We start from the raw sequence: 17,670 nt of genomic DNA, 5'->3' as shown, positions 1-17,670 counted from the left end.
CTAATCCATTCATTCTTTTATTTCCCTCTATTCCGGTGTGGGATGGAACTCACATGAAATTAACATTTATCTTGTTGTTTGTGCAAGTGAGTAGCTCCTTCTCAATGTCAATGGCAAACTGTTCAGCAGAGTAGATAGATGTAATAGAAGAGAAGTACAGAGAATTTCGACAGGTTTTCGGAGTAGAAGGCGGCTCCAGTTTCATATTGGCTACTCGAAGCATCCGTGTATACCTTATAAAAGTTGTCGTATCTACTTAAAGTTCTTGTTTTATCATGTTCGTTCATGTTTCTGTTTTATTGAGGTGAGCAAGTTCCTGGTCTGTAGTAGTGAGGGCTACTGTTCGTGGGAGAATAACATCTATTGATGAAATATCATAGATATTTGGAAATTACAAATTCATACTGCTTAGATATGTGTTGACTTTTTGATAGAAAGGAGTAGTTGAGTTGATTGAAAATTTATTTTTAAAACAGTTAGATACGACGTTACGCATTACAGGATTTCTTGTATTCGATAATAGAGCAACCGCGTACAAGATGATCAGATATTGTCTTCAGTGAGAAAGTGGTAGCTCTCCAGTTTCTTTACATAAGCTTTGGATGGGCACCCAAACAGATGCGTAGTGTTGTGTTCTGAATAACTTCCAGTGAATGTCGAATAGGTTTTCTAGCAGAGTTGTAGACGATCACTCCGTAGTCAAGATCTTATAAATGATTTGTATATGTGTAGAAAACTTGAGTGGTCTGCACTCCAGTTTTTTAATGCTAAATACCTGAGTAGGTTATTTGTGGGTTGCTTTTCTTCTTTAATGTCAGAATGTGTGTTTTCCATGTTAATTTTTGATCGAGTATTATTCCTAGAAAGTTTACTTCTTTCACATATTCCACCTTTTCTCCATATAGGTGTGAAGTTTTGGGCTGGAATTGAGTTCTTCTTGATTTCGATATATTAAATCGCAACCCACTTGTTTTTGACCAATGTTCCATTGTGGCTATTGTTTGTTCGTTGTTCTTATGTGTTGTTGTCATATTTTTTCCTCTGCAATAAATAACTAAGTTGTTTGTGTTTAATTCGCATTTTAGTGGTGATCTACAGTAATAATTGAATTTATCGCTATGGGAAATAATGTTGTATGAGATTCGATCCTTGTGGTTTACCATTTTCTTTTGTCTTCAACTGAGAGTATACAACATCCACTTGCACTTCATACTGACGATGTTCTAGGAAGTTAGAGATATATTTCAATATCTATCCTTGTTATTGACCAGTCGTAGAGTGTATTACTCCAAATTTGCTGAGTTAATTTTCCATTTTGTTGTTAAATGCGATATAATTTCCTCTTCATTAGTGATTATTATGGGATAGTGGTTACTTTCATATACATACGTGGATACATCCCAATTCAGTTATTGTCAGAGAGATGGATTACACATCGTTAGTCGACGCCAGTTCTTATGCCATGTTTCCCATGCCGTCATCCAAGAGGTTGAGATTGTCCGTTTCCAATAATTTTTAAAGCTTTTTCCCAAAAGATGTTAGTTTATGTGAACCTCAGATATGATTGCTGATATTAAAATCTCCTACTATAAACTGAGGAGCTGGAATTTGCTCTAGTAGCTCAGTTCCTGCCTCCACTAGCTATTTTGTAGACAAATTAGCATAGATTTATGTTTTCAAATTATTAGTTGTAGGTTTTCTATATGCGTACAGTACCCATTTATATTCCAAGAAATTAAGGTGGTGAATTTTAAGAAGGTTGATAGGTTTCAATTGAGGTATCGTTATCCAGTTCAGTTTGGTTTTCGCGATTTATCTGTTTGAGAATTTTGTTCCTAAATAGAGTGCAGCTGGTAACTTTGGTATTAGTGCATCGAGTAATTTTTTTTCTCCAAGTACCAGAACAATGATAAATTTGGAACTGTTATTTTTAACTATGTTTTGAACAATATTACTCACTTTTAGCTTGTTGAAAAAATAGAGAGAAATGCTTTATTGTCAAAAGCTTGTTACAATTTGTAGACAAAACATTGTAAAAACTTGAAAACAAACATGAAAATAACTAAATAAAGTTACGAATAAAATAAAATTTCAACATTCGGAACCACAAGGTAATAGGTAATAATTGTAAAATATTGAGCCCTCAACTTATTCTGAACGTGGAGTAGGTAGGTAAAGGACGTGCGTGCTCCGCGTTCTTAAGTGGATAGCCGTCCAGTCTCTTCAGCGAGCCCTGCTGTTTAGTCCGAGTAAATATCTAACAGCTCCCTTTTGTAGTTTGAAGATCCGCTCAAATTGAGTCGTACAACACATACCCCAAACAGGAAGGGCATGAGGTGTATGAGTACAGTTCTTTGGAAACTAATCTCAGCAGGAGGAACTGAATTTTTTAGATAAGACGGCAATATATAACTTCCATTTCAAGGAATTGTCCAAAACAAGCCGTAAGAATTTTACAAATTCAACGACATTATTGGTGGTGTTATTTAATAAAAAAGGCTGCAATGTATTTTGATATGATAAAACTTTTTTAAAAACGTTGAGGCAGAGAAAATTATAATCGCATCATGATTTAATGGTGACTCGGTGACTGGATATGGTCATATGAAGTGCCATGAGATTAGAGTTACTCCAAGAGAAACTAGTGTCGTCTGCAAATAGACATATTTTACCACTGATGTCTAGATAGGCGAAGTCGTTTATAAACCGAAGAAAAAATAGGACCTAGTAATGAGTTTTGGGGCACTTCACAATCTATTGGCTTGCAAGATGACATCGTTGTATAAACCCTTACAAGCTGACTTCTGTTGGTAAGATATGACATGCAAGAGGTGTAAATTTATGTATCTTTAAATGTCTAGATTGATCAGGCTGATAATTCACCTGGCTTGCATTTTCCAGTCTATAAAGTTAATATAAATTATTTCATATTTTGCCTTGATGTCTTTGATACCCTAGTTTAAGAAATATTGCATCATTTTTGAACAATATTTGGAAGTGTATTTCCAAACTCTTCGTATTCAATTATAAACAATATTTGAGAAATGTGGACAGTTTAAGTAAAAAACTATTTCCGTTTGGAAAGTTTACAGCATTAACAATTGTGCCTTGTTTTGATCGTGTTTTAATAGCATTAATTGATATTTCCCGCTAATCGATAGCGTTGCGTCGTTACTATGAAAATTTGGGTGTGATAATTCATAGTTGACGTGGTTTATTACATTAACAGCGAAAAATAATTTCTCACTGTAATGGCAGATTTTTCTTACTGCATTAGAAATTCTTATAAACGTATGGAAGCGAAGAAACTGGTAGATCTAAGCATTTTTCTAGATGTTTCTATACTACTATTTCAATAGATTCAATGCTCTTTCATTGTATATGTTTTATTTTATGAAGTTTACTGTCATACTTTACTAAAATTGGGGAAAACATATTCATGATAAGTAATTTGTGGTGGTATCAGTATCATATGGAGAAAAATTAACGGTAAACTGATAATTGTAATCAGATACGCAAAAGATACAGTTGTACTGTATGATGACTTAAACGGACTGAAATGTCTTTAACTGTTCTAAAACAAAATATATGGTATTCAGTCGCTTACCTTACCATGACACACAGCTACAGGTAAACGGACAAAAGATTCAAAGAGCGTCCAGTTTCAAATATCTTGATTGCTACATTACAACTGGATCCCGATAAGGAAATGAAATAGAGAATTGACACAGCTCGTACATGTTTTAAAATGAGATCATTCTTCTCTAATGACAATTTAGAATTTCACCTCCGTAAACGGATGATCAAATGTTACATATCGTCTTAGTTCTCTTATATGGTGTCGAAGCATGGAGTTTAAAACTATCTACCATTAATCGCTTAGAGGCTTTTGAAATGTGGTTATATAGACGCATGCTCAAGATACTGTGGACAGCTATACAAACAAACGATGCAGTCCTTAGCAGAGCAAGGAAAATAGCTTAGCTAAGAAAAAGAATGTGGTATCAGATATCTAGCATGAAATGTTTGAGACATTTAATTTGCTGTAATAAAAATTGTTCACGCAACAACAGGAAAACGGTTAAAATTGTTATGAGTCTGTAAACAAAGCTATTTAATCAATCTGAAATTGATGAGTTTGACAGACGTATAGGTTCAAATGATCGTAGGGAGAACTAGAGGACACAAATAATGTAACTGCGATAGTTGAACAAACGTGCGGTCGAGGTACTAAGTTTAGAAAAGACAAAGTCAAATAACTACATGAATGATTCAGTCTTCAAGATGATAGTTTTTTTACGAAAAGTTTTATTTAGATTTAGAGGTGACAATAGTTCCGAACAAATCGCTACGACACAGTATGAAATAGGTATAGTTAATTGATACCATAGTTTCCAATATTTATCAAATTTTACTACAACGAACGGCTATAGAGTGAAATACTACTTTATCTTATTCTGAACATTTTATTTTAATTAATAACTAGCACAGTAGCTAAAACTTGATTAAACAATGATTCTATAATGGCAAGCGAATACAATTGTTGTGAATACAATTGCTGTGAATTACATATTATACTCATAATTCATCTTCTCAAATTATCACACATTTAATAATTGATTGAATAAGTAAATTATGCCGTGGAAGATAATATTGTATAAGCTCATTAATTTGGTAATTTCATATTCATATTCAATGCGAGCATATACACGTGTATATATAATATTACATGTGTTACTAAATTTCAGGCAGTATGTACAATACAATTATTGGGATATGATTATTTTCTCATATTCCTTATATAAACAATTCATGAAATTTCAGAATTAATCAAATTCTATAAAAGCATTGCACAAAAAGTTGATTGACTAATTATGGATTTTTTTAGAATTCTCGCCTTCGATACTACAGATCTACTGTGCCAATTAACATATATATATTCGAAAATATATTAAAGTTAGTCCACTTTGGTTTTTCATTGCCACGTTCCCAATAAGAAACCGGTCATAATATAGCTAGCAAAGATGGGATTCAATAAAACAAAATATATCACTCAGCTATGACGAATTTCTAGAAGGTATTATGCTTATTCAAACTAATTATTTCCAATATAAAGATAAATTTTTCCAACAACTAAACGGATGTACAATGGTGGGGATCACATCCTCAAGACTGGAACAAATTGTTATGGAATATGTAGAAGAGAAGATACTAGACGATATGGATATTGATGTGGTGTTTTTCAAAAGATACGTTGATGACTGTTTAGCGTTAATTCAGAGTAACAAATACAATACATTTCTTGATAACTCTAATAAACTTAACCCAAGTATCCAATTCACTTTAGAAATTGAAAACAACAAAATGAATTTTTTAGACATGATAGTTATTAAAAAAAATAATAAAATAAAAACTAATTAATATACTTCTCCAGAGTATCAGCCCGAAGTAATAAAAGACTCAAAAATACTTTGAAAAATGATTAATATCCAGAAAATTGAATTAAAAGAATCATCCGACAACGTACATATATATTGCACATTAAGAAAAATATAAATCAAACTACATAAATAAATTCAAGTAGAAAAAGATACATATATAGCTCTTCCCTATACAAACCAAGTATCAGTAAAACTGATATATGAATTGTCCTAAAAATTATATACGAATAACTACACAATACTTGGAGAACAGAATAAATGGTTACAAATTCACCAAAAATGCATCAACTACTCTACACAAACAGGAAAAAAATGAACATCATAAATTTGACTTTAAAAAACAAAAATCTTAGCTCAAAATAGGAAGTACCGAAAATTATCAATCAAAAAAATTAAATACATAAAACAAGATGATTTTTTTGTGAATGATAGACAAGATATAAAAAATCTCAGCCAAATTTACCATAAATTGATTAATTAGTTTATTTCAATTTACCTGATATAATATCGTTTTATTGAAATTTCTAGGTTGTTGATTCTTATACCATGTTTTTAAAATATCTACTAATATGTTTTTATCTATTCTACAAATATTTTAATCATCATGTATTAATTATTCTTTTGAAAAGAAGGAGCTAAACGTTAAGTTATACAGATCTAACATAAAAATGTGAAATTTCGTATAAATTTTATTATTATCATATAATAGAAGACTCTTTGTACTTCTGTCGCTTCTTGGCTATGAAATCTCGTATTTATGAGATCAAGTACTATTCCAATTAGCAACTATTCAACTATCGATCCCAAATAACCTTTTGATCAAACCTGTAACAATTTTTAGTAGAAACGGCTTTGAAAAAAAAAACTGACGAGTGTTACAGCTTACCCCGTGAATGTAGCTAGTAACAGGCTTGGGGTAAATTGTAACATTAGGAATTGAAAACCAGTTTTATATTTTATAAAGATTTATTTGGCATATTTAGCATAAGAAACTCCAGAAACGGTAAAACAGGCTTAGACACTTTAAGTCAAATTTTTAATCTAAAAGGAAATATTCAAAAATAAACAAATACGTAACATATTCTTTATTTACTTAAACTTTTAAGGCATTCTAGGCTTACAGCCATTTATAATTATAACTGCTTCAATAATCATATTTGGATTTATTTAGCATAATAAACTTTAGGTACGTTATAACAAACTTAGACTTTTATTCTTAATCTAATAGGAAAATAATCGAATATTGTCAAAAACATGGTTTTTCTTAAACTATGAAGGAACTTTAAGCTCACTTCCAGTAACAAAATATCGATATCTTAAATAATCAGTCTTTTGATTCACGTAGGTAAAATATGCAATTAGTCTTCATTAGAATCACAATTAGACATACAAATGAGATCTTATTCGCTGTTGCACATTTCACAAGTGTCCACATCTTATATATAATGTATTGTATCCACTCCTCGTTTGAATTTTCATAAGTTTCCCCACAAGCTAAACAAAATCATTCCTTGGGTTCAAATTCCAAATCAGAATTTAAAAATTTCTTTTATACTTTTTCTATTCCTTGTCTTTTAGCTATTTTTATCTTATCTGTTTCCTCTCGATCTTTTGTCATCGATCGTTTGCCTTTTTCTTAGTCTCTTGTGTTTTCTTTGTCTTATTTAAGTTTCTTCGTGTTATTTTTGTAACTCTTGGTTCTCTGGCATGTCTGTGAGAACACTTATATCTAAGGAACAATTATCAAATGAATCTATATTAGGAAGATCTGTTATCAAGCTGGAGACAGTAATGTTCATATCTGTTTCAGATTCTTTGCTTGCAGGATTTGACTGATCCGTAACATAAGATGGAGCAAAATCTGAATCTTTAAAAATATCTGCATTTAGAGGTCATATGCCTGTGGCTTTAAAACCATTCATAATATTAGAAGGATTCATTGCTAATGGCAAAGAATCTTTAACGATCCCAGGAATGTCTTATAAGGTCATCGTTTTCCCTGGGTTGTTATGCATCCACGCTGTCTGTGTTCGGCTTAAGTAATTCTTTAATGGACCATAAACTCCAATATCCAACGGCTGCAGATTATGTGAACAGTGGGGGGAAATGATAGCATGATAACGTGACTTTCTTTTGCTTTTTTCACCTCTGAGATATTTACGTGTGAATGATGATTGTCGAGTAATAAGAGGACAGATTCTTGCACCGACGGTTTGACAAACTTGATGGAATGATCCAGATATAAATTCTTATCATAGAACTTATAAGTAACAAGTTACAACTTGTCCCGTAAAAGTGTTACAACATACGCCACTACGAGGTACTTTGAAATAACCTCTATTAAAAAAAAAGTCGCTTACTTGGTGTGAAATAACACAGAGCCTGCACAACACCATCTTCCTGCGCCGTCCGGCGGGGTACTGATCGCGCTTATACGATAGAAGGGGTATTACGTAGTAGGTTAGGTTGAAAATCAAAAGAATGTTCTTTTATTATGTAGGTAAAAAACGCTTCATACTACTTGCCCTTGTTACAACTAGCCCCCCGCTCCCCTACATGTCACCTGGAGGATGTCCAAGGAGAAAGTAAATACTAAGGGAATATGCAAAAATAGAAGCACATACGTTCAATTCTTAAGGATATTATGTGTATACTTTATAGAAAATTCTAGGGTTAGAATAGGCCCGGTGGGAACAATTATGCTGATAAACAAACTGTACCGTTTAAAAGAGATAAACGCATTCAAAGTAAATTAAATAAGGAGTTATATCTTGCACATGCGAAAATGATGTCACAACATTGCAAGGGATGATTTGATTAATCTTTATTTAGCCTCCTACAAAAATAGTATCTTATATGGATAGAACTTCTACTTTTCAATATTTGCAGAGATTATACGACAAATATTCGTTGCTCCATCGAACTGTCTTGGAATCCACTGTAGCTTGCACCAATATTGTTATTTGTAGAGCTTTATTTAATACCAGAATTTCCCCGCCCTTTTCTTATTTTGAACCCGACATTTCGATACCAATTGACGCAGTTATAACATAAACATGTGTATCGGCATGTTATTGATGGAGTATGTCTACAGCTCTGTTTTCTCATTTATTATTTCTTAAATAAGTTCAATTCCTATAGTATATGTCATGAATTTGGAATAAACATTTCGAAGAACACAGCAACACAGATGTTCAGTAATTTTTCGATTCGATGAAGGATAATTTTTGGAAGTACGAGATCATGAAATGAAGAATATCTCACAAAGTAATATCCAGCTAAAATATTCTGCAAGTCAACAAGATGAAACAAAAGGAGTAAATCTGTTCTTATCAATATAACTTTGAAGATACTCGTACAGTCAGTATTTAACCCTCCGTTAATCGCGCATGTATCTAACAGATACATATAGCTGTTGGTATTCACCGTTCTCTCGAAAATAAGCAACGGTTACCAAACACAAAGTTCTTCTGGTCCAATTCGTCTACCATTATATTCTAGATTGTCCAGTCATCTGTGATTTTTGGATAACAATCCAAACACTAATTATCATGAAATTCGGAATGGAAACAGTTCATTGTGCCGATGTGTGCTTTTAACCTGGCGAAAAATACTATCCCTTTTCGAGGGTGGAAATTAATAAATGTAAATTAACATCAAATATCGATGAGTTAGTCAATTTTGTGCAGAAAGAGTATTTTTTTATAAAGTCAATACTTTTATAGCTATTCACGATAAAACCTGCGGAGCTTTAGACCAAAAAATGCATGTTTTTCAATATTATTCTTACTAATAACTGTGAAACTATTACTTCCAAATTTAAAAAAGCTTAATTAAAGAGCATAAAAAACCTTAATTAAGCTATGATGATTAAGTCTTTTGCATAAAACTTATGTCAAAGTTATAATGAAACAAAGTCATTATCCTTATTTTTCAAACTTGGGCCGATTTTAGTTAATGTTCCAACAATATGTTCAAGAAGTTTGACCGATTTTGAAGTCAAAAATTATCACATTTTAGAAAGAAGTGACGAAGCAAGGCAATTGCGTTTCTGTTTGTGTTTGAGGGAGCTAATTTTATAAAACAGAAATTTTAGTAAATTAATAATTGTTTCTAACAAAAGTACTTTTACAAAAAATGGTATTCCGTTTTCCCAAAACTGTCGATATTGAAGCGAAGGCAATCCCCAATACGTGAATAAAGCAAGAGTATTTAAAAGAAGTAAATTTTTGGTATGCCATGTCAAAGAAGCTAGGAATCTTCCTATTTTATAATTTTATTGACGGGATTCTTTCAAATACGAATGAACTGCTCATTCTTCACAAAGTATTACTGATTGACTAAATAATTAGATGCAATTGGCTTGAAAGAATGAATGTGACATGTTGACCTGTTCGGTCCCCAGACCTTACAATAACAGATTTTTTTTATTTGGTGAAGGGTAAAACAAATAGTTTATCAAAACATTTAATCTGAAACTTTCAACTTAGTTTCAATTAATTATAACTAGTCAGTGTTAAGTGAATAGTAATAACCTAATTGTGAATATTTTATCATAACAAAAATTGAAAATTATGGATGATAATTTTTCTAAACTTGGTATGCGAGCTTAAATGTCTATTATAAATAGCTTTTTTCGATAATTTTTTCAAATTTACCACATAAAAGACACGTTAAAAAATAATGAGTATAGAAATAGAGAAATTTTTGAGGAATATTTGATTTTTAAGAACTTAAATTATGTTAGAAAATAGTCTTGTGTCAAATAAGGCTAAATATGAAAAAGTAAAGATAGGAATCGAGAATTTTTTTATCTCTTACATGAGTCCTCTCACATATCTGGATATACATTGTAGGTTTCAATTTGTAGCTAAAAACACGTACACTATAATTTAAAATATACAACTTTCCAACTTAAAAGGCTAGAGAAGATATTGCATAAACAGAAATTATATTAAAATAACATCAAATAAGTCTGATGCGACATAGGCTCAAATATGTACATATATGTATAATTTAATTTTCTTGAAAATTTCTAGGTTAATATTATTTTAGTAAGGAACTATTCATTGGTGATTCTTTCTTGCCTTCTCATATAATATAATATAATGATGTGTTGAGAAGGCTTAATTGCTTTCCATATCTTTAAGCAATCTTAGCTATACGTTCATAACAGACGAAATATTTCAATATCCCAATGCTTCAAGAAGAAGGCCGTACTAAAACGTACAAGCTATGGCCTTATTGGCAAATAAAAGTTGGAAATAAAATTATCAATACCCGTTAATGCTGTTCAGTATCAGCCGCTTTAACAATTCTGAAAGAATATATGGACGAACTTTACATTCAATTTGAATGTTGTTTATTAAATAATCATATCAAAAGAAAGCATTGCTCTTTGGAGTATAACCCATCATATTATATGGTTTAAACCCAACGTTCACTGAGCTTTTGGAGACCTTGGTAAAACTATTCTTTGGGATTCAATGCAAAAAATTGTCGCAATGTCTTTTTAACATATCCTTTGAATTCAAATTTTTTCCAACCCAGAATTTTGCTATTAATCTGAATGAATAGTAATTGATGGTGCAAGGCCTGGACTAAATGCTAGTTTTTATAGAAAAGTTCGATAATACCAAGTTTAACGATCTTATTCCGCGTAACTTTAATAATATGTGGTTTAACATTGTCTTGTTTTAAGAGAAACTACTTTCGATCCAGACACACAACAACGCTTTCCATTCGATCGACCTTCCTTTGCGACAAGTTCCGGTAATTGTCCTTAGTCCAACCATTGATTTTCCATATTCGTGTTGTTTAGTTAAATCCTATTTTCATATTCCGGCAAGGCAAGTGGCTGATCCCCCACCTATACCCAGTGTTTCGCTCTAATCTAGGTTTATTTGTGTGGCACTTTTCGACAAATTTTATAGATTTCACCTAATGATTTTGAATTGCGATTTATAGTATCCTTAAAAGGTCCAAGAGAGTCCTATAATCGGCGAGTTCTGGTAATATGTTGTTTTTTTACTGCTTCCCGTGTAATCTTCAAGCGTCAAATCTCCAATATTGAAACGATAAAGCCAACGATGTGCCGTTCGCTCATGAACTGTCTCTTCCCATCCAATTTCACAATTTTCCTTGCTGCCACGATTGCTTTAAACTTTCGATTCCAATAATGTCTTAAGGTGGGTCCACATCTGACATCAATTCTTGTGTTGTGCACCAATGCATTTTTAACATATCCTTTGGATTCCAATTTTTCCTACGCTAAAGTTTTGCTATGGATCTGAATGAATAGTAATTTGCTTGTACAAGGCCTGGACTCAATGCTGGTTGTTAAAGAAGTTCAATATCACCAAATTGTATTGTTGTAAGAGAATCTATTTTCTCCGATAAAACCTCATTGATAGATAGATAATTCCACCAGACACAACAAGTCTTTCCGCTCGATCCACCTTCCTTTGCGAGAAGTTCCGTTGATTGTCCTTAGTCTAACAACTGATTTTTCATGTACGGATTGTTTAGATAAGTTCTTTTTTCATCGCGTCTAATAAAACGATCATATTTCGGCAAGGCAAGTGACTGTTTATACACCTCTACTCGTTGTTTCGCTCTTATCTCGGTTTATTCGTGTGGCACTTTCCAACAAATTTTATAGATTCCAACTAATGATTTTGAGTTGCGATTTATGGTCCAAGAGAGTTATATAATCGGCGAGTACTGGTAAAATATTGGTTTACTACTGCTCCCATGCAACTTCAATATCCCACGCAGGTGGACGACCTGAACGCGAACGATCTTCAAGTGTAAAATCTCCAATATTGTAACAATAGAGTCAATGAAGTGTCGTTCGCTCATTAACATTCATTTTTCCTTAAATCTAATTCAGCCATTAGGTATTTCTGTAAACACAAAAAGAAGTACAAGACACAGCCAGAAAGACCAAACTTGGAAATCTCATCTGACATAAATAGTAAATTTTCGTCACGAATTTGCGTGACAGCAGTTAGTACATCCAAATATACATCACTATGCGCCACAAATCCTTTGACGTTCGTTGAAAATCCGCCAATGCGGGTTAGCGTGTGTCTTGTGTGACAAATATTCTTGCGTAGGAAATGTGCACGTTACTACGTATAAATTTGACATAAATTATCTGCGTCACAAAAAAATTTGGCCGATTGCTACGTAACACAAGAATTTAACAATATACAGAGTTTGTATTTTTCACACTTCATATAATTCACTGCGTCGTCAATAAACAAAGAGAGAATGGTTAAAAGAAATTGAAGCAATTTGTACTCTGCATAGAATTAGAGACTAGTATTAACAAGTTACGAAGTTTAAATTGAGGTGTAGGAATTTTCATATATGAAAACTGACATTAGATAATCATGAGATACCCTCTGTATATTACCTACTATATTATTCTGGAGATTCCGAAATAAAGAAAATAGAATTGCTCCGAAATATTAAATTCCAGTTTTGTGGTATTTACATTTGTTACAAACGGTTTTTTGATGAAATATTTATTTTTCCAATCTACGGGTACGAAAAATTTAATACTCCTGACAACATCATAAACCAACATTAAAAAAGAAAAAATTACAAATGTCCTACTTACTGAACTCATCCTTATTCATAGTTTAAAATTCACTTTAACCTTATAGATATTACGATAATTGTATGCTTGCTTACGCCACAACTTCACTAATAGCAATATACTATATTATTAAATTTACCTTCCAGCGTTTTTGTTTATTAGTATATTGAAATTTGTCGAATACAACTTTTTTGTTTATTCAAATCTCAATGAGAATAATTATCTTCCGACGCTTCGGTTCGGGCCAGCTGTACTTTGATAATAAAAAATTTTATTTTTAAAACTGGTCAATAACAATACGATTCATTATCGCACAACTGTTAATAGGTATTTTAATGAAAAAGTGATATTTGGGACCAGTTTCAACATTGAAATAAAACGTGGGATCAAATAATGATTCAACAACGCTAAGCGTATTACATTTAAACTTAACAAATTTAATTTGAAATGCGGAGCAATGGTGGTCTAAGATAAATTAATCTTAAATTGTAAATAAAATAAGGATGAAATAAAGAGGAGTTCATCTGTATACTAATTTCAAATTATTAACGCAAATATTTTCTTTACAAATTTGATTTAAACAAAAATTTAGTAAATATGAGGATTATTCTTGGTCGTGGGCTTGCCGTGTAACAATTTATCTGGGTCTTGGTCTTGCAAACTATTTTCCCGTCAGAAAAAGAAAACTTTTCTTTTAGACACTAATGTGATTAATAATGGAAATTAAATATGTATTCTTCTTTTTTAATTTAATTTTAATTTTTATTTTTATTTTATTTTAATTTTAATTTAATAACCAGGTAGTTTATAATATTATACAGGAGGGTGAGTTTTGTGTATAGAACATCTCAATTATACCGGAAACAGCTTGTACGATTTTTTAAAATTTTTGTGAGAAAGGGTCTTGTGACACGGCCGGTATCATGGTGTTATCTACATTGTTGTAAAATCTTTCGTTTTTCCGGAAAAATGATGAACTTACTTCAAATGGGTCACCCTATATATTTTGTGTTTATAGAAATCGTTAAGATATATTGATTATTTTTCATATAATATTTTCCGTAATTTCGGAGTTATATGTAGCTACATTTACAGTATCTCCTCCAAAGTTACAATATGGTACATTTAGATGGCTACGATTGAATAATCTCATTTAATTTGAATATTCTTTAATAATTTATGTGCTAATACAAATCTAGTAACAAGATCTAGTGTCACTAAGTTAGTAAATTGTGTGGTAAAATATTTATGTTGATGCTCAAAATGTTATCCATTTACTCCAATACAACAAGCCATGCGATTTTTAAAACTTTGCTATAAAATTTGCAGCTTCCCGGACTGCTTAATTCTTCTTATATTTGGGATAACCCCATCTTTTAATTCCTGAATATTGGCAGGTTTTGATTTATACACGATGATTTTTGAGTGACCCACCGGAGTTTAGGTGGGTCGCGGCAATGCTTTTGTAAAAAAATTTACTGATTCTTAAGCATCACATTTGATCATAACGAAGTAATTATTTATTAGTGGGTTGTAACATAACAAATATTTGGTGCAATTTTTGCCAGTTCTTACTTGCCAATAATTATTTGCAATTTATATGATGTATAAAAAACAGTAGCGCAAAGTTGCCGTCCACGATCTGGCAACAGGGGCAAGCCAGTCGGACCGGTTTTCTCCCACCACAGGCCTCGCTTTGTCACTCGTCTCGGTTATTTGTTCTGTTCACTCACGCAGTCTGGTAACTGCATTTGCTCACGCGGAAGTGGCTTGATAATTTATTTGTCTAGCTTTGTTTTGGTTTAAAAGTATTGAAGTAGTGTTTACTACTTACAAGGATGGAGAATTGGCTGAAATCTGGGTCGTGTGTTAAGAGAAAACAGGAATCCATTATGGATTTACGTTCATTGGTACCGATGAAGAACCTCTGCCTCAATGTGTAATTTGTTTTGAAACCTTGGCAAATGAAAGTATGAAGCCCTCAAAACTTCAAAGGCACATTTCAACAAAACATCCCGAATGCTCAAATAAACCTTTGATATATTTTCAAAAGAAGAAAACAGAACTATTTGCGACTCTGTCGAATATGGAGAATGTGTCGTTGGGGCAAGGTAATAAAAAAATTATCATGGCCTCATACCCGCTGTCATTGCTAATAGCAAAAAATGGCGCTCCTCACACAGCAGGTGAAAACCTTATTTTGCCTGGGGCAAACATAATTTCCTCACTTCTGCTTAACGAAAAAGCAGGTCAACAGATAGGTGAAATATCCCTATCAAACACTACAGTGAAACGTAGAATCGAGGAAATGTCTATCAATGTAAAAGAGAGTTTAATATCTGCTTTGAAAGAAAGTGATTTTTATTCTTTACAATTGGACGAAAGTACAGATATTGCTGACAATCCTAATTTATTATGATTTGCAAGGTTTACTTTCAATGGAGCAATTGAAGAAGAAATCTTATTTTGCCAGTCACTAAAGACCAGTGAAACAGGCCAAGACATTTTTGACTCATTGAATAGTTTTATCCACGAAAATGGAATAAATAAGTCCAAATGTGTCGGGCTTACAACCGATGGAGCTCGTGCTATGTCAGGAAAATATACAGGACTAGTAGCTAAAGTCCATGAAGTAGCTCCGTTAGTTGAATGGATCCATTGTAGCATTCAAAGGGAGGCATTAGCGGTCAAGGGAATGAACCCAGCACACTTGAAGACGCCGTAAAAATTGTGAATTTAATCGTTGTGCGTTTGTTGTCAAGGGAAAAGGACATTTTTAGCTCACTGAACATCCTTAATTTGACATTACAAGGAGAAGATGTACATAGATTCTTCGTTCAAGAAAAAGTTGATTCTACAATTAAAAAAATTGATAGATGGTATCAAAAGGTCCAAGCAAATAAATTTGATTCAATCCCGATAATAAATGAATTTTTAGATTTCCATGAGCTAACAGTCGATCCAGCAACTTTAGAAATTATACTTGAACACTTACGAGGCTTGTCATCCGAACTGAGGCGATACTTTCCACCAATATTGACCACTAATAAGTGGATACAAAATCCATTTGACGAGGAAAATTTGAAGAATGCCAACTTAGCAGCAGCCCGGGTATATACTAATTTTTAGATTAACTTTTTTGTTAAAAGTTTTTAATCCTAATTTTTTTATAATTATAATTTATAGTCAGTTATTCCAGTTTGTTACATATTTTTCTGAATTTCACGTTCTCAATGCCTAGCTATTTACGTTCGTGAAAAAACCATTCCTTTCAGAACAGCTGACAGCTGGTTGATATACTTACTGCAGCTTTTAGGCCCAGTACATACGTAACGATTTGGCCAGAAGGTTTAGCCGTTCGGGCCAAATCGGTACGTTTGTAGCGAGCCTCTGAAAAGTAAAAAAAATATATTCTATTATCAATCTGTTTTTTTTTCTCAGGAAGATGCTTTAATTGACTCCATCATGAAAACGATGTTCAAGGAGAAAAGTTTTACCTCATTTTGGCTGAATATTAAGCCAAGCTATCCAGGTTTATTTGAAAAAGCAATGAGATTCTTAATAGTTTTTTCAACAACATATCTTTGTGAGCGTACCTTTTCAACTTTGGTTCATATCGAGAACAAGTATAGGAACAGACTGGATGTGAAAAGTGACTTAAGACTCAAAATATCAAATTTCAACCCTGACATTGAATCACTGGTGCAGTCAAAACAATGCCAGAAGTCACACTAGTCTTAGAGTCAAATTATTTGCAATAATCAGTATAATGAATACACTCTTATTTTTTTCATGACTAAACTGTGTACTTATTTATTGACATTTTCCCATTACCACGCATATAATATATACACGATATAAATCTTATATAAATGAATATAAATGAATATATATATATATATATATATATATATATATATATATATATAAACGGGTGGGGGATGGGTTGCTAAAATAAAAAACATCAAAAGGTGGGTCGCCAGACATAAAAGGTTGGGAGCCACTGGTCTAAAGGATTTATGTCGTGTGATCTCCTCCCAACCCATCATCTGGGAAACACCTTTTTCAGGTATTCCCTCACCAAACATGCATAGTGAGGTGGGCCACCGTCTTGTTGTAACAAAATATTGTCGTATGGTGTATTGTTATTGTCTGAAAATTTCTAGTAATGAAGTTTTTTTTAATGTAATTAAAACTACTTACTTGGATTCGGAAATATCCGAGCAAACTCAGAAATAATACTATTCTCCAATAAAACTAAATACACCGGACCATTTAAGTTCCCGTCAATAAAAAAGAGACTAATTATTTTGTCGCCTATTATTTCTCGCACATACATTCAGTTTTTCGTGATATTGGGTGTGAGATCACGCATCTAACGAGGATTGTTACGTGACCAGTATCTTTAATTCACGTTTCTATTAATACAAAAAGTGGCCTCATCGCAAAACATAACAATTGGATCGTTTTGATTGTAACATTTTTCTATCATTAAGTCTGCAAACTCTTCATTTCTATCGACTTCATTATATGAGAACTCTTGATCCAACGTTCCTTTGTATGGATTTGTATTATTACCACTTACTCACAGTAGACATTGTTATGATATTTCGGTTAGTTAGG

At 32.5% G+C, this 17,670-nt stretch overlaps 1 protein-coding gene across 2 annotated transcripts in view; it reads right to left on the bottom strand.

The window, feature by feature from the left end:
* The window catches only part of LOC130897564 (calcium/calmodulin-dependent protein kinase kinase 1), a 509,686-nt gene that overhangs the window by 345,059 nt on the left and 146,957 nt on the right, over positions 1-17,670 (bottom strand). Inside the window, exon 1 of one of the 2 annotated variants that reach the window (XM_057806492.1) lies at positions 13,069-13,262. The exons of the other annotated variant lie outside the window; for it this stretch is intronic. Within the exon in view, the coding sequence (XP_057662475.1) occupies positions 13,069-13,087 (19 nt within the window). The 5' untranslated portion in view covers positions 13,088-13,262. Of the gene's footprint in view, positions 1-13,068; positions 13,263-17,670 lie in introns of those variants that run through there. 2 annotated transcript variants of the gene reach the window in all.

Source organism: Diorhabda carinulata, chromosome 8 (assembly GCF_026250575.1).
Source record: "Diorhabda carinulata isolate Delta chromosome 8, icDioCari1.1, whole genome shotgun sequence".
Taxonomy (NCBI): Eukaryota; Metazoa; Arthropoda; class Insecta; order Coleoptera; family Chrysomelidae; genus Diorhabda; species Diorhabda carinulata.
This window is presented reverse-complemented; position numbering and strand designations above follow the sequence as displayed.